The sequence below is a fragment of the Durio zibethinus genome, chromosome 23, assembly GCF_047325235.1.
Source record: "Durio zibethinus cultivar Kanyao isolate XHJ-2024 chromosome 23, ASM4732523v1, whole genome shotgun sequence".
NCBI classification, from domain to species: Eukaryota; Viridiplantae; Streptophyta; class Magnoliopsida; order Malvales; family Malvaceae; genus Durio; species Durio zibethinus.
The window spans coordinates 4,661,002-4,679,932 of NC_143184.1; the positions used below are offsets into that span (position 1 = coordinate 4,661,002).

The 18,931-nt window shown below is 34.5% G+C and overlaps 1 protein-coding gene and 1 pseudogene across 2 annotated transcripts; one reads left to right on the plus strand and one right to left on the minus strand.

Moving 5' to 3' along the window:
• Positions 1-347: 347 nt before the first annotated feature.
• On the plus strand, positions 348-6,303 carry LOC111314200 (LEC14B protein-like; annotated as a pseudogene). Its single transcript, XR_016332675.1, has 9 exons — positions 348-497; positions 1,053-1,555; positions 1,698-1,778; positions 2,988-3,065; positions 3,669-3,845; positions 4,624-4,701; positions 5,118-5,293; positions 5,628-5,786; positions 6,165-6,303. The product of XR_016332675.1 is annotated as an LEC14B protein-like (transcript).
• A 2,779-nt stretch (positions 6,304-9,082) lies between these two features.
• Positions 9,083-11,509, minus strand: LOC111313413 (uncharacterized). The gene has a single exon (XM_022914085.2). The coding sequence runs from the start codon at positions 10,664-10,666 to the stop codon at positions 9,461-9,463; it is 1,206 nt and encodes a 401-aa protein (XP_022769820.1). The 5' UTR covers positions 10,667-11,509; the 3' UTR covers positions 9,083-9,460.
• Positions 11,510-18,931: the final 7,422 nt, after the last annotated feature.

Below are 18,931 nucleotides of genomic sequence, written 5' to 3' on the forward strand. Positions count from 1 at the left end.
TATTTGATCGTTAGTATAACTTAAAAATAAATATTCATTTTTAATAATCAATTATTTACTTTATTTATAATAGTGTAAGATTTCAATTTCATGTTTAAATCTATTATTTCGAAAAGAAAAAAAAAATGATTGGAAAGTTTGTGGCACATTTGGAAGGAAACCCCAGCTATTGAGAATGTTGATTTTTAGTATGACATTTGTTATGAGAAGAAAAAGAAGTGTGGAGATGAGACGGGAAAAGGGCAAGACATCGTTAGAGCATGGGATGGAAATGGAACACCGTTTTTGGAAGTAACATGGTGAAGGGACGCGTTTCAATATGTTAAGTGATTAAGTACGCTTATGGCACCCACTCGTAAAAAAAAAATCGTCAACAACACAACGCCATAAGTCACAACCCAGAAAATATATTTTCCCAAATTTTTTTTTTGAACCCCTATTCGGACCAAATCTCAGCATTATCAAAAGATTTCTCAACTCTGTAACAGAACAAACAGGCAAGCTTCAGTTCACTCTTGTCCACTTTCCAACTCTTATGTTTTCATTTTTACTTTTATAATCTTTCTTTTATTATGCAGTTTTCTTGTTAGTTGTCACTTATGTTCAAGTGAGTTAGGTTTTCTTTTTGTTTAACGATCGAATCTTTGGATGCTGCTTTTGTTTTGAATGTATTCTGTACCGTGCAAACAATTTGACTTGGCGGTAACTGAAGACATTCTGAGTAACTAAAGATGAACGTTTGCCTTTTGACTTGTATTGGGACCTGGTTTTGGTTTAATTTCATGCTTATCACTAAATTTAAGGTGGTACACTATACAAAGATGTGATTTTTACGTATGAATCTAATTAAAAGCCAATACTTTTCATTGTTTTGGGTTTTATCTGTACACCATTTTTTTTGGGTATGAAAGTGACTTAAAATTGGTCAAACTGTGCCGAAACTCGTTGTCTTGACTATTGATCATGAATTTGTTTGTCTGTTATAAATCCTTTTTGCTTTTGGTTTTAAATCTCTTCATATACCCAATTCTATCTGTTTTTCTTTTTTTCAGGTTTGACATGTTAGGAACCCAAAATAAATATGTTTGGTATGAAGGTTTAACAGATGTGTTAATGCATTTGTCATAGGAAAATATCGCCAGGGCTTTTATGTTTAAAATGTTTGTTACACCCAATGGTGTTGCCATTGATGAAATGGGGTATGCCATGAGTAGGCTGGAGATAGAATCTGAGTTGTTTGATGGCGATAATGTCACCAATGAAGCCAGCAGCAGTAATAGGTCCAACAAACCATTGCATAATGTCGACCATGAGATTGCCCAGCTTACAAACCTCAGATCAGGGCCTCATGAACGACTGCGTCAACTCATGCCTGGAAAGTGGAAATTACCTATTTCCCCAGTGATGATGTTGGCAGGTCAAGAAGGAAATTATTCAGGAAGAGGAAGATTCTCATCAGCAGATTGTTGTCACGTGCTTAGCAGATATTTGCCGGTAAATGGTCCTTGGCTTGTAGACCAGATGACCAGCCGGGCTTATGTTTCTCAATTTTAAGGTGATGGTTCTCTATTTGTTGCTGGGTTTCAGGTTCTTTTGTTCATTGTCTTATATCTGAGTGAGATTGACTTGACATTGAATTGATTGGATCATAGGCAGTAATAGGTTTGATTTAATTGATTGTGAATGCTTGATTTCAGGGAAGCGATATTATAATATACAATGTGGATAGAGGCTGGAAGGTTCAGAAGAACATTCTTGCTAAAAGTTTGCGTTGGACAGTTACTGACACATCCCTTTCTCCAGATCAGCGCTATCTTGTGATTTTGATTAGATATGATTAATTATATTTGCATGCAAGAGATGGCTTGATCATTCCAAATTGTGTTTCTTTTGCTCATTATTTTAAGCAAAATTTGTGATGCTGAGGGAATTTATTGCTGGAATGAACTCTCCCTATCTGGTTTTTACATGAGCTCAGTGTCTTCCTTCCTATCAACTTAATTCTTTTGAAAACTACTATATTTGACATATATTCTGCTGGGGAAATGCTAGTTCTATGAAACAGAATATTCTGGAGTAAAATATGAAAGGGATCATTGTGGCCAAGATAATGCATTTCAAGCACTAAATGGATTAAAGTCGTCCCACTTTGTGCACTAAATGGATTAAAATCTTCCCACTTTATGTCACCTTTGGTTAAATTTTTAAGGATTCTAGCAGCACTCTAGGTCTCGTTACAAAGATTGATGGTGATAAGAAAAATCAGATAGCTTTTGTGTTCCAAACTCATTAGTGCCAGTATCATACAGAATGTTTCTGTCTCACTCTCAATGTGACATGACAAAACAATACCAGATAGAACTTTTTTTCTCTGGTTTCCTGATCCTTGTTTTATGTTCTAAAAATGAACAAACATAGGATATTGTTACAGGGACTTATGCTTAAGGATGAATCCAATGCCTGTACAGAGCCTGTAGTCCACAAATAGATTTGTCTGCATGTCTGTGCATGCACCTTTGCATTCCTTCATTATCTAGTCATCTGTCTGCTTTAATGTTCAAGTTTTCGTGTAATGGTTTTATGCACTGATAACTAGGTTGATAGTCTGTGTTGAACATGCTACTCTTTTTTCCTTCGCTCACCTAAAGTCAACCTACAAAGTGAAAATAATGCAGAAGATTAAAAACTCAAGGAATAAAGATGGAAAAAACACGTAATTGAAAAGCAACCATCATTATTGAGCAAATCATTTTCTAATGATTTATGAGATACAGAATTAAGGACATTAACTTGGATTAGTTTCTTTCAAACTCTAAATAAAGAATGAATGTTTTCGTACATGTGGGTTTTTATTTTTTAACACACTATTGTTTATTTTATTGCTGTAATATTGTTTGCATTAGGTGAGTCAAAGGTTCATATCTAAATGGCCTTAAATATCGTGTTTGTTGCTGATATCTTAATCAAATTTCTATTCCTCGTTTCAGGTTTATACCAGCATATCACCAATGGTCCATATTGTTAATGTTGGGTCTGCTGCCTCAGAGTCCCTTGCAAACATCACGGTAATATGCCTCTTCTTTTTAGTCTTTGAAATCCGGTTGACAATTAGTTTACTAGCTTCACATTGGAGACTGAAATACAAAATTCTCATGGTGGCAACTAAAAGCACTTAAGTTGGAGTTGGCAGTTTAGTTCTCTCAGTGTCTGATTGTCTTCTGTTCATAAGTAACATCTTTTAAACCTTGTTATTAACAGTCTAACCGTGCCTATAATGATTTCATTAGCATGAAGCGGAGCTTTTCCAGAAACTTATATGTGCATAACAAAGATATTTGGTAATGGGCTTTGTTCCCATACCCATGCTTAGAATTTAGGAATTGGGCCATCAGGACCTATGTCAACGCTTCAGACACTCCTGGGTCAGGAAAGTAATCGTTCAGGATGACAACTTCCCAACATGACAATTAGATATATGTATATCTTTAAAAGTTGAGACCGAATAGAGTAACTAGAATGATCATACTTATGGGGGTAGCATATTGACTTTGTGATTTAAGGTTGAACAACATGAAATATTTTGATCGAGTATGTCTTTCTATATTCATCCAAGCATTCTTTTCCTGACAATATTTTTGGTCACATTTTTGGCGTTCTATGTTTTTCAGGAGATCCATGAAGGATTGGACTTTTCTGCTGATGATGATGGATGGTATTCTTTTGGAATATTCTCTGTGAAATTTTCAACTGATGGACAAGAACTTGTTGCCGGAAGCAGTGACGACTCAACATATGTTTATGATCTTGAAGCAAACAAGCTTTCCCTTCAAATTGTGGCACACAAGGTGGGTTCACCATCCTTGTATTCTTTATTTTATAAGGATGTTATTTTATGATTATTTTATTGCTTGAATATTGTTGTTTTTACATATAACAGTGTTTTCATGGCGGATTTATGTCTGAAAATATATCTTAAATTACTAGAGAGTAATATATATATATATATATACACGTATGTATGTATGTATATATATACACCATTTAAGCCTATCAACCACTGTTAAGTGATTATGTGTCACTACTTTACAAGATTATTTTTGATGCTATGCTTACAATTGAAGTCCTTGTGATCAACTAACATGAATGGTTTAGTTATTACTAGAGATAAAATGTGTGGAAGTTGAAACATTTGGCTTCCTTGAGAACAATATTTATATACAGAATTGATAGTTTTTATCTCATATATGTAATTATTTTTCTCGTGTACTAATTTCCTCTGCCCCGCTTGGGTTGTATCAAAGTTCTAGAGCTGCAATTTAGAGTCTTAACTCTTGCCTTAGATATCTGTCCTTTTGTAATATATTTAAAAAACTCTTGTCTCATCTATATCAGCATTAAAGTGCATGAATAAGAGAATTAAGGGACTAAACATCCTAGGAGATGTATGTTTGCAAGATCCAGTCACTAAGTATAATGCTTTGTTTTGGGGTTGTTGTTTTTTAACTTGCTTGACCTCCCTTCCCACTTTAATGTAGGAAGGTTTTATGTAATGTGGTGACAATTCCCCCTATTTGGATCTGCACTTTTAGGGGTCCTAAAGTTGATTTCTGTTTCGTCTTGCAGGCTGATGTTAATACTATAACCTTTGCTGAAGAAAGTGGCAATCTGATATATTCTGGGAGTGATGATAATATCTGCAAGGCAAATTCAGGTCTTCTTATGCATAGAACGTTTAGATAGTATTATCCTCGTTAAATACTTAAATTATATTCTTTTTATTGTAAATTTCACTGGATCTATAATACTTTTCCAAAGCCATTATGTTTTATGGAAGGGTTCTGTTAATCCTTCACTGAAACATTGTTCCTGGTTATTTAGTTCATAATTTCATGTGTGAATACTGAATAGTTTGAAAAAGCTTTGGTGAGTTGCAAGGAATTTGTTGCTTGCTTTCTATATTTTAGTAATCACACATTCACTAAGACCAAAATTCAAAGGCAACACCATTAGAAAGTATCTTTGAATATGCTTGAACACGTTGCTGAAAGTGTGAGATGTTGCTATGCCTTATTTTCCCTTTTGATTAAGAAATGGATGAAAATGTTTAATTTCTTTAGGTGTGGGACAGGCGTTGCTTCATTGCAAAAGATAAGCCAGCAGGGGTCTTGATGGGACACCTGAAAGGTATTACATTTCTCGACAGTCGTGGAGATGGTTGTTATTTCATATCAAATGTTTAAGATCAGAATATCAAGCTTTGGGATATCAGAAAAATGTCCTTCAATAGCTCTTGGTATGTTTATTTTCTGGCATCACATGGTAGCCTTGCAAGCTTTATTTTATTTTATGAAAATAGACTGTTTAGATTTTCTCTGCTCGAGTTTGTCACCTTCATGCTATTTAATGGAATTTAATTTACTGTCAATTTGAATTCCAGCAGCAGTTTGATCATGATGAATAAGGATTTTGAATTCAATTTACCAGATTAATTCTGGTTTCAAGCCATGTCCAGTTTAAATACGATGGATTGAGTTATAGGAGCCAACACTATTGATGCTTTATACATCATTCTAGATTGAATACAATAAACATCTAAAGTTAAAGACATTTTGGTTATGTTATTGCAGCAATTTAAGGTTTAGGAATTATGATTGGGATTACAGATGGATGGACTACCCGCCACAAGCTAGAGATTTGAAACACCCATGTGACCAATCAGTGGCTACTTATAAAGGTCACTCGGTCTTGCTTTCTCTTATTTGCTGTTACTTTTCCCCAGAATTCAGGTGAGTGTCACTGTAGTTTCCTTCTCTTTAGACGAAACTTAGGTGATCAATTGAATGATAAAAAGCTGTTTGCTTGATATCAGCCAAATACTTTGTCAAATCAACTTAGAAATTATTGGTGTTTAAATTCTCCTCTGGTTAGCGAGAAATGTTTCTTTATCTCACTGTTGGCTCTGGTTAAAGTTTTTATTTAAATGTCACCAATTTCTTGAATCTGTTATTGCAGCACTAGTCAGAAGTACATTTACAATGGATCTCACGATTCTCACATTTATATTTATAATGTGCTAAAGCCATTGAATGAATACCAGGAACTTTTTGCCTGTGCTATACAATGAAATTCTTTTTTATTGAGGGTCAAATGGTTAATCCTTATAGGTAACTGGAGCCCAAGTTGCAGTACTCAAGCACCATAAATCACCTGTAAGAGACTGTAGTTGGCACCCACACTACCGCATGCTGGTTAGCTCTTCTTGGGATGGGGATGTGGTTAAGTGGGGATTCCCTAGTGATGGAGAAGCGCCTGCCCCTGTGAGCAAGAAGAGAATCCGGAGGAGATATTACTATTGAATTTGAAGGCCACCTGTAACAACTGTATGTTGTTTAAATAGCAGCTCTCGTTATTTTACATTATTGAATAAGCTGTAATTGTTTAACAACATGAATAAACTTCTAAATTTTTAGCTGTACATAAATAAACAATGCAGCACTCTACGTTTGTGCTGTACATTATTACATAGAATGAACTTGTGATGATTATGACAGATTTGTGCTCTATAGAATTCTTTCAAAAGATGAACTTTCGTGGTAAGTAATGCCTTTTAACTGCACCAATGAAGCCAATAGAAAGAGAAAAAGAAAGCATAAGGCGGAACCATAGCATTTATATCCGTTGAATGCTGGCTGTATGTATTCGTTGGTTCATGGTGGTAAGGGATGCCTACCTCTCAATTTCTCCAGGTTTTTGTAGCGCAAGAACCCAATATTTGCTTCGATTCGTGTGGATCCCTCGGATTCAGGGAACAAACAATGGGTGGTGGGCCTTACATCCCATGCTCCTTTGCAAAGAAACGGCTAAATTGTAGTGCCCCACTAATGTCAATGGGTTCTAGCCTCTAGGCCCATTTAAGTTTGGCTCATTCTCCCGACTTTTACTTTCTAATTATTAGGACTAAAATTGAATCTAAGATATTTGGAAACTTTTCCTTGTACCATTACAAAGAATTTATATTATTTTTTTCCAGGTTTTTCAGAGTTTATTGCTGAGCGTTGATGGCGTATACACAAGATTAAGAATATACATGCACCATAAAAAAGAAAAAAGAAAACCCATGGAAATTTTGATATCAACTTTTTACTCTTTCTCTAGCACAGGTTACTTACTAGAATTCACTAATATTTTTTGGTGCCATAAAAATGGAAAATAAATGCTTTTTTTTTTTTTTGAGAATCGGTGGATCAAACCAAGCATATCGTCAAGCATTCTATAAAAGAAAAAAGAAGTTTTTTTTCTTGCAGAATGATTCTCATCATTCCTTCCCTTTGGGTGTCGTAAAATTTTCTGTTTCTTCTGTGGCATGCATATTACATAGGCACAAGTTTTAATTTTTATTTCCTTTGAAAACAATGCTCATCATTCCTTCTTGGTATATTGCCTATTTCTATAACAACACTTCATCGTTAGCATCGTAGTTTATTTATTGCACATAATCTAAAGTCACCCCCACACCCTCCAATAGAATAAGACTGTTGAGAAATATATATATATATATATATATATATATATATATATATTGAGCAACAACAGAGCAATGCGTACTCAATTCCTTTGTGTCTTCATCATGGCATATTGATCAGCATTTTCTGTAGTATTTCCCTATATTATTCTATAAAAACTCTGTTGTTGAAAATCATTGGGGCCCCTTAAATGATAAGGAAACATGTAAGAAATAAGGGCCCCTACTTCGGCAGATTGAGGATAATAACCAAATCAAAGTGTTGCTTTACTTGATAATTCCACTAGGAAACAGCATAATTAGTTGGGGGGAACAAAGAATATTGAGGGTCCCCACTTTATTAGGTTGATAAAAATTTCTCAGAGAAGCTAATTCGAGGCATATATGCTAGTTAAAGAGTAAGAAGAATATTGATCTTTTTTACTTGGCTTTTTCATTTTCTTTTTGGGATGAAAAGGAAGCTTAATCTCAACACCACCAACTCCACAGTCCATACCCAAATTTTCAGACTATTGAATTCTGTCATTGTCTTTGATTTTATCTGATTGCCTTTGGGGTAAATGTGATGGTCCAGCATCTACCTAATAATAATCTTTACAGAGAATTACATGTCTTTTGTAATTGTTAGATTATGCATCTGAGAACACATAGATGCAAAGTTAGGTCTTGTTTGGCCAATTCACATGCAAGAAAGTCAGTCCACGGGGAAAAAAAATGAAAAGAAAACATTAACAATTGTTAGTAGCGTTTGACTTCACCATTGTTTCAGAAAAAGAATCCATCACTGAAAATGTGTGTTAACCTATATGGCTTTTGCCTATTTGCCAACCAGAACCGCCCCTAACTACCCTCGAAACCAAATGGGTTAAAACTTGAGTTTTGCAGACTAATCTCTGCTCTACAATACTACATGTGCCCTGACAAACTGTGAATTAGTATAATATTTACCTCAAATCTCGATCACATGTCCATCCCAAATTGCCAAAGGAACTAAGCAAATAAAAAAGGTGAAGGAAGACCACCAAGTGCGTGATAAACACAAGTTCACTGGTGTAGCTAAGCTGGCCCCAATGCCAATTTCATCCTATTCATGCTTTTCGCCCCGTGCAAATGGAAAGCTGTAAAGCTAGAGAAGTGTGATTTTTACCCCCACACGTCCCTTCTAAAAAAGAAAAGAAAACAAGAAATCAAATCCAAATGAATGAGCAAACGTTCCAACGAAGCAATCAAAAGAAAGGACAATTCTTGGTCTGTTCAATGTGGAACATGGAAGCCAATCACTGATAAATGATAAATCATGACTGACTGCCTTCATCTTCATGGGCCTAACCAATAATATTCGCATCAAAATCCTAGAAGATTGTGGAACATGTTACCATTGTAATTGTCATACTTACTAATACTAATGTCCTAAACACAAGATGTGACATAACATTGTTATGCTTGACTTCACTCAATAATAAAAAGAAAGCAAATCTTTTAGTTTTGACATGATTAATAATAAAATCATTGATGGAAAAAAGAAATTAATATCATAATAATGTTAAATTGTTGATTGTGGTCTGTTCAAGTAATGCAAAAGTAAATTATAACTTTTTGGCTTGGTAGACAAAAAGAAAGTTCTATTAATGGCGCTACCAATAAAAAGAAAGTTCTATCAATGGCGCCATAGCCTATTTACAACCATCCCCCAACGCTAAGGGTACTTGTCCCCAAAATTCATACTCTTATAATTTAATTTAATAGTATATATATTATGGTCGTTAAGAAGAACATAATAAAACTCAAAATGAAAATAACAAATTACAAACTCTCTCATTTCACCATTTACCCACAAAAATAACTAATTAAATAAATGATTCCAAAAAATCCCATTATTTATTTTTGTATAAATTTTCTACCCAAAGTGCTCTAGAGAAGATCGTGGAAATTATCAATCTACCCTTTCCATTCGTTACACTGGGAAGTAGGCCTAGTCTTCTGTTTCCCAGCCTTCAACGGGCATGCCGTCTCTAGGGGCGGCACCATGCAGTTATACTGTAGACATAGCGAACTGCTTAAAGGAATCTCGGCCGTCGGATTAATCGTGATTCCGGTCAGATAATTATGCTGCAAATAAAGTATTTGTATGCTGGCGGATAATAAACGGTCCACGAAGCTGGCCGGGACCTGACCAGTGAATCGGTTGTTATTCAAGTAAAGATTCTGTACGGTGGAGAACATTGGTGATATCTGACCTGACAGCATGTTGTGGCTTATATCAACGGTCGAGATTGTCACTTGATCAAATGGTTGGACTGGACCATAAAACAAGTTTCTTTCCAACTGAAGGTTTGTAATAGGAAATGAGAACAGACGGCCGGGGATGGGACCAGTAAACTGGTTCAAACTCAAGTCTAGGTAGTTTAACTGGTCGAGCCGCGATAGAAGCCTGTCTACCGGTCCAGTCAGCTGGTTCCAGGACAGAGAGAGGGACTGGAGAGAAGGAGGGAGGGAGTCTGGAGCGAGCGAGCCCGTGAGAGCATTGTGTTTAAGGTCCAGCCTGGTTAGGACTTGGGAGAGAAACGGAGGGACCGAACCGGAGAGGTGGTTGCGGCAGAGAATAACATTGGTGAGCTCCGGCAAGGTTCCGATGGAACGAGGGATTTCTCCAGTGAGCTGATTGTAGCTGAGATCAAGCGTTTTAAGGCTTCTCAATTGCCCGAGAGTCGCCGGAATATCCCCGGATATAAAATTCCGGCTGATCGCAAGAAACCGAAGGTCCTTCAATTGCGAGATTGACTGCGGCAACAACCCAAAGATCCGACCAGGAACAATAGATATCTCGGCGAGTGCTGATAGTTTGCCAATGGCCGGGTCTATTCTTCCTGTTAAACCAGGCGCACCAGCACGTGGGTCACCCAGATTAAGAGCTATTACTTTATCGGACTCACAGTAAACTCCCGCAAAATTACAAGGATCAGACGTAAAATCCCAGGAAGCAAAAAAATTGGAGCCTGGCAAGTCATTGAGAGACTTTCTAATGGATTGTAAAGCTAAAAAATCAAGTGGGTCTAAAATTGCAACAGCCAAGAACCTACATTGAAGCAGAGCAACTAAAAACAGAGCACAAGAAACCACTCTCATTCTTTCTTGTTTCTCCATTGACCAAAAAAGATCGAGTTTTCCAGTGAAGCAAAGAGGTGGGGAGTTGAAGAGTGGTTTATATAAGAAGAAAAAGAGAAGGCTTTTGGGTTGGCGAAGGTCGCTTTTCGTGAGAGAAGACTACCGGTTTCTCGTGGGACACAACCGTGAAATCTTTTAATGGCGAAACTATCAGCATCAAAGATTATACAAAGAGAGAGATATATATATATATATATATATATATATATATAAAGAAAACAAGATTGGCTTGAAAAAGAAGCAAAAGACCAAAGAGAAACACAGAAGACTTGTTTTTGTCGCTTGATTCTTTTGCTTCTGAAACTGCTTTCTTTTATTGCTTGCTTCACTTCTTTGTGCTTTCTCTTCTTGATGAGTTGGGGCTTTGGGGGTTTACTTTTTCATGATTTTGGCTTCTTAAAGAAGATGCAGAGCATTGACGGCTTACTTCTAACACTAATGAATGAAACTGGCAACTAGAAAAAGGGCGTGAATCGGTGATTCTTTTATTTTTTTAATTATTATTATTAGGTTTTTTATTGTTGTTTTAATGATCTTGGTTTTGTTTCTTTATTTGTGTAGGTTCGGGGATAAACGGTTGTCCGAGCCTACGCGGAAGGTAGAGGTTAGGTTCGGGAGACAGGTCAGCAGGTAGGGCGTTGGTTCTTGGCAGGTATCACGTGAACAATACAGGTGACCCTTAGGTAGGGAAGAAGCAATTAGGAAGACCACCAGGCTGAGGTTGAGGCCTTGACAGGTTGGCAATCTGCAGCTAGGAGATGACACGTCATCCACAAATGAAGTCACCCGCCTCAATAATGTTAATATCATGCCGCACGAAATTTTGATTTAAAAAAAATTGGTATATGTGGATATTAATTATTTTGATATATTATTTCAAATTTTTTATTTAAAAATAAATATATTTAAAAATATATATTGAATTTGTATATAATATATTATTAATCATGTACAAAATAAATATCCAATATTTAAAAATATAATTATCCAATATCCAAAATAAATCAAACAAATAAATTTTAAAATATAATTAAATAATATCATCAATTTATTATGATATTTTTTAAATACTTAATCTGATAATATGATATTTAAATAAATATTTTTTATGTAAAATATATTAATATAAAAATAAAGAGATTAAAAATTTTAATTTTAACTTTAAAATTCTCAAATTTTAGAAAAAAAAACATAATTACTTTTTTAAAAGAAATTGAATTGCTTATAAATTTTGGTTTAGAAAAATAAAATATAAAAAAAAAACAAGTTGCACTAAAAAATTTAAAAAAAAAAACTCAATTTTCAAAAATTATTTTTTTATTAGGTTAAAAATAATTATATAATAAAAATAAGTTAAAAATTATAAAATAAATTTTATATTTATGCATCAATTAAAATAAAATATTTTATCAAAATTGACTAAAGCTAACCGAAACAAATAAAACAATTAATATCATTCAGTATCAAATTTGACATAAAAAATTATTTTTAAATATATTATAATTAAAATTTATTATAATACGATCAACACCAAAACAAAATCATCAATAATAACATGTCTGTCAGTTGCCTGTTGTCCAAACGGTTGTGGATTAGGAGCAGTTGATTCTCTTTCTTTCATCAAATTAGCCTAAAAAATTTGAGAAAAATGCTGTTGAGGTCGAAATTGCGTTTGCTATATTCATTTTGTATGCAAAATGCTGCATTCTTTGTAAAACAAAAAAAAAAAAAAAAAAAAAGGGTCATAGAAGAGAGCAGACCTGATTAAAAAAAATTTTCTTTGACGTTCTCTCGTCTCCAAGGCCTAAGCACATGGCAGGTGACACATAACCTTTTCTTGGTCCCAAAGGAACAACAATCGAAATTGGGATGCAATAAATTCAAGATGGAAAGTGCAAGTGGTTAATGTTGTAGACTTGGGAGTCAAACAACATGGTGAAAGTTTAATCTGCAATTTCCTAAACAAAGCCCTTCTCTGCGATCTGCAGTTCTGCACCTCTTTTCGAGGTTTGGGGATCTAAACAAGATGGGTCAAATAAAGTAGTAAATGAATTTGGTTTCAAACATATATAAAGTCTGTTGCAGCAGATGACAACTTAAATTAAGATTCAAAAATTATAAATCAGCTAGCGTTATGACAATCTATCTGACCAACAAATGAATTCTCCACTATTGTACAATTTAGAATTTTGGTTTGATAAAGTACCATCTCTCAACTTTCGTAGTTCAACAAAATTGAAGTCTCAATGATTTTGTTGTGTCTAAAATAGGAAACCCTTGGTCATCCTTTAAATAAATCCTTTCAATGTTTTTTTTTATTTTTTATTTTATTTAAAGTAAGGTAACGTCTTATTGCACGGAAAGAGAGATGAAAAGGCTTAATTTGAACCTAAACTCAAATGTCTTTTTTAATATTTCTTGTGTCACTAGGTCAAGAAATGGAAGATAATCCTTTCAATGTTTATCTTCCATGCAATATTTCAAACTGATCTTTTACTCTTCAGAGAAAAAGTCTAGATTTTGCCGATAATAAGAAAGTTTATAATGAGCATTTAGCTCCTTCAAGAAAAAAAATGTAAATTCATGGTGGAAATTAAATGTGGTAACAGCAAAACCAGCTAATAAATAAATGTCTGAAGGTGGGAGTTATGAAGCATCAAGACAAGAGAACAACCACAGCATTTAGAAGCATTTAAGTGAAAGCCTAGAAGGTAAAGTTTGTGAGATTTGCAGGGAACAAGGTTCAAAAATTGTTTCCCCAAATGCACCAAACAAGCTTTAAATTCTCATCCGCTTATATGCTGCTGCAGGTAAAAGACTGAGAGGAGCAGCCCCAATTCAACTCCCACAACCCCATTTGGTACCAAGATGCTTTAATATTGAATGGGGATCCGTGCAGGGAATGCACCAAACCCAACAACCAAAAATACTGGCACTGTATATCAATCATCGTGTGCATTCCATTTTCAATCATGGAGTTACAAACCTTGTGTGGCAGACAGGCAGGCTAGGCATAGCCACTCTTGCAGTTGCAGTCTTCCTTGTGCACATTTACATAACTATCTAGTCCCGTCTCTGTCATCCAGCTACAGCATTTCCCTCCTTAATTTTATAAAACTACATCCCCAGAATTTTTCTTTATATCACAAGTTCGAACCGCAGTGATTGATGCCAGAAATGGTAGGTTACTGAATCGAGTAACAACTACTTCAATCCAAATCAAATACAAAACTCAGTTACCTTTGATTAATTAAAGAAAAAGCTCAACACATGCATACAATTGTTTAATCACTTTTTTCTTTTGCCAATCTTCCTTAAGCTTGATGGGAGAGTAGTGGCTGAGTAGAAGACAATATGTTGATTTGATTGACAATCAAGTTTTCGATTAATACATAAATCGGTACTTGTGGGTCATGAATCATTTAATGCAATTTACTTCTCTAACTATGACAAAAACAATATCCCTTCCGAGGGCAATATATGTCCCAAGAACATATTCGGACATACAACATTAATTCTGTCTAGAATGTCACAGATACATGTCCCTCTCACCTTTATCTTTTCTATAATTATAAACAGGATCCCTGGAAAACCTTGGTTAACGCTAACGTTTTATTCTGAAATCTGATGATCTTTAACGATTTTCCATGTGATGGTTACCTCTGAGGCTTGTCCAGTTAGAACCAGATGATTGGGTTAGATGATGAGAGTAACTGTTCAAATACTTTGTGAAGAGGGAATAGGAGATTCAGTTCTTATTTTAACCCCAAAAAAAAAAAAAAAAAAACTTTACTTACTATTACATTTTCAATCGTCTTTTAATGCATAATCCTTTCAAAGATGAGTCATACCAGCTTCACCCACTGTTTGAATCTTTGTTTCGCTACCAGAAAAACATGTGCAGGTCTTATACATCCATTTCTCAATAATAATAATAATTAAAACATGGGTTTGATCAAGCCATTATTATCACCTGTGTTGGTTTTTCATTTTCTCTTTATTTGTTGGAATAGATTCCAATGGAGGTTAAGTTTCTAAGTCCGAAACTCTCATTTCTATTCTAACTTAAAAACTAAAGGGGCCAAAAAGGCTGTATTCAGCTGCCAAGTGAATGCATTAATAGGAAGAACCAATAAACAAACCCCAACTCCATAAACAACGAAAATAGATGTATTGAAAAGAAAAGGGATGATAATTAGTGTATCACTCACATCAGGCCATGGCCTGAAATTATTTCAGCTCGTATAGTTCTGCAGGCAAAGGCAAGCTGCAAAGGCAAGCTGAACTGATTAGCGATGATCCCGTAACAAGAAAGTACCAAGAGATTGATCAATGGGAAAAATCAGATTAGACTGTTACATGGGACCATCCTTAGTAAAGTAGTGAGTTGTACACTTCAACTGCTTGTACTGCCTCTGGAATCTAGACACCACATTTTCTTCAGAAATTAATAGACCACGTTCCAATCACCTAAGTGCATAAGAACCCAGCCAATTGCCATCATTTCCTGCTTCATCTTCATTCACTTCTCATGAGTTGACTGAAGATTTAGCTCCGTTCCACCATGGCCTGAATATCAAAGGATACTGGCACATTGCTAACAAGTTCACCAACTTTCAGTCGAAGGGTGCCCTACAAACGAAATTTTGGTCCTACTACCATTATTCTACACTATCCTACCTAAACATCGGGAATCTGCAGTCATCCATACAACTGAATTTAGTAAAAGATAGCTTCGTGAGAAAACACTTATTTATAGCTGATTATAATTTTATAATCTGTATATTTATATTTATATCTCTAGAATTAAGTATTTGTATCCTTAAAATTATGATAGACAATCCCTCAATTATAGGATTAATTTTTTAGAAAGATTTAGTTTCTTAATTTAACCCCTAGTTAATTGTATATAAACCTAAGATTCTTGTATAATTCTTAATAAACAGTTTTTCAATATACATTCAGTTTTCACACTAATTTATTTTTTAGTTTTTTCACATGGTATCAGAACTTTAGGCTCTTCTTGGGAAGCAAAATTTTCAGCCTTCATTGTCGAATCTTATTTAGGCCTTCATTACCGAACCCTTTCAAAGAAAGATATCACTACCATCCAATTTGAGGAAATGTTAACTGAAAAAATCACTGGAGTACTACAGATGTCTCAGAAACAAGGAGAGTTCGACAAGGAAGAGATTGAAAAGCTGAGAAACTTATTGAAAATCCTTGAAAAACGTACTGTAGTATGTTCTTTGGGTAAAGTTTCTAGTTCAGGTAAAGCTTTCAATTCTCATGGATTAAATGTCTCGGCTAAACCTATTACGAGTTCTTGGATCATTGACTCAGGAGCCACAGACCACATGACACATTCCTCACAAAAGTTTAGTACATATAACCTGTGTCCTAGTAATAAAAAAATTGCTATTGCAGATGGTTCACTTACCACAATGACAGGATTAGAAAATGTTCAAGTTAATCTCTCGTTTGTTCTCAAAAATATTCTTCATATTCTTGGATTGTCTACTAATCTGATATGTATACAAAAACTTACCAGAGATATAAATTGCAAAGTAACTTTTTATCCTTCTTATTGTGAATTTCAAGACCAGAATTTAGGGAAGATGATTGGACTTACTAAGGAGAAGGATGGACTATATTATCTTGAGACATCAGATAATACAAGTAGTATCAAAAATAGTTTACCTTTGTCATTTCTTTTTGAAAAATCTGTCAATAAAGATAAAATCTAACTTTACCATTTTTATCTTGGACATCCTTCTTTTGGAACCTTGAGAAACATGTTTCCTTCCTTGTTCAAATGATTAAATGTCGAAGATTTTCATTATGTTGCGAACTTGTAAAGCATAGACGTGTGTCTTTTCCAATCAGTAACAAAAAAAGTTTTACTCTTTTTTACTTGATTCATAGTGACATTTAAGGTCCCTCTACAATTCCTAATATTTTTGATGCGAGATGATTTGTTTCATTCATAGATGATTGTACCAGGGTCTCTTGAATTTTTTTACTTAAATCCAAATCAGATGTGAATAGTATATTTTTAAGTTTTCAAAACATGATCCAAAATCAATTTGGAGAGAGAATCAAGAGATTTAAGTCTGATAATGCAAGAGACTACTTCAACCAGAGTCTATCTACCTATTTTCAAAAAGAAAGGATTATCTATGAGTCATCTTGTGTTAATATTTCACAGCAGAATGGAGTGACAGAAAAAAAAATAACCATTTACTAGCCATAACCCGAGCTTTTCTTTTTCCAGCAAATGTACCTAAATTTTACTAGGGGGAAGCTGTTCTCACTAACATACATATTATAAATAGGTTACCTTCAACGATTTTGGGATTTAAACTCTTATGAAACTACTCTCACAATTTTATCCCAACCTCAATACCACAAACAATCTCACACCTAAGATATTTGATTGTACATCATTTGTTCATGTTCACAATCATAACAGGAAAAATTAGATCCAAGAGCGATTAAGTGTATTTTTTAAGATATTTTTCAACTCAAAATGGATATAAGTGTTATCCTCCTACCAAAAAATTTTATGTATCTGCAGATGTCACTTTTGAAGAAAATAAACCATTTTTTACTCAACCTCATCTTCAGGGAGAGATTTCATTCATGGAAGATAAGGATAAAGACTTCATTTTGCTTGATTGGCCCCCTTCTTCAACATTTACACATATTAATTCTTCTGAGTCGAAACCTGTTTCTACTGAGCCCAAGTCAAACACTGAATTTGAGTCTGAACCCATTCTAAATACGAAAGATGTGACAAAGGATAATATTGTTCTTAATTATATGAAAGAATTACAGGTATACTCAAGAAAAAAAGTTTCAGATCCTGAACCAGTACCAGTCCAAGAACCTGATCCTAACTCTGGAAATGAAAAACTACAATTTTTTATTCTGTTTCTCAAAATGAGCATGAATCTCTTAAAACTATAACTAGTGATTATGATCTGCCTATTGTTATTAGAAAAGGAACCAGAGAATGTACCAAGCATCCACTATACCCAATCTTTAATTTTGTGTCATTTGAAAAATTCTCACCATCCCACAAAATTTTCTTGTGAGCCTAAACATTATTTATGTTACAACTACATTATCCGAGGTATTATCTAGTGAGAAATGGAGGCAAGCCATGAAAATAGAAATAAAGGCCTTAGAGAAAAATCAGACATGAAAACTGATAAAGTTGCTTAAAGGAAAAAATTCAGTGGGGTGTAAATGAGTTTTTACTATAAAATACAAGACAGATGGTACTGTTGAAAGATATAAAACCAGGTTAGTGGCTAAGGACTACACTCAAACCTATGGAGTGGATTACCAACAGACCTTTGCTCCAGTTGCCAAGATGAATACAGTTAAAATTTTGTTATCATTGGCTGCAAATTATAATTGACAGCTTTAACAATTTAATGTAAAGAATGCTTTTCTATATGGTGATTTGGAAGAAGAAATATATATGAAGGTTCCACCGAGATTTGAAGGTCATCTAGAAGCAAACAAAGTATGCAGGTTAAAAAAAGCTTTATATGGCCTTAAACAGTCTCCTAGAGCTTAGTTTAGGAGATTTACCAAAGCAATGCTAACAATGGGATATAAACAAAGTCAAGGAGATCACACATTGTTTATCAAGCACTCTGATTCAGGGAGAGTCACAGTTCTATTAGTGTATGTTGATGATATAATTGTAACTGAAGATAATGAAAAAGAGAAAGAATCTTTAAAACAGTGTTTGGCTAGAGAATTTGAAATAAAAAAGCTAGAGAGATTGAAGTACTTCCTAGGAATTGAAGTAGCTCACTCACGGCATGATATTTTCATCTCACAACAGAAATATGTGATGGATCTTCTGAAGAAAACTGAGAAGCTTGCATGTAAACCTGCAAATACCCCAATAGATCTTAATCATAAAATTGGAGAAGCTAATGAAAATATTGTTGTAAATAGAGAAATGTACCAAAGATTAGTTGGAAGACTCATTTATCTCTCACATACTAGACCTGATATAGCATATGCTGTGAGTGTGGTAAGTCAATTTATGCATAGTCCTAAAGAAATGCACTTACAGGCTGTCTACCGTATATTGTACTATTTGAAAACCAATCCTGGGAGAGGTATCTTATTCAAAAGAAATTCAAGGTTAGTTCTAGAAGCATATACAGATGCGGATTATACAGGTTCAGTAATTGATAAAAGATCCACCTCAAGCTACTG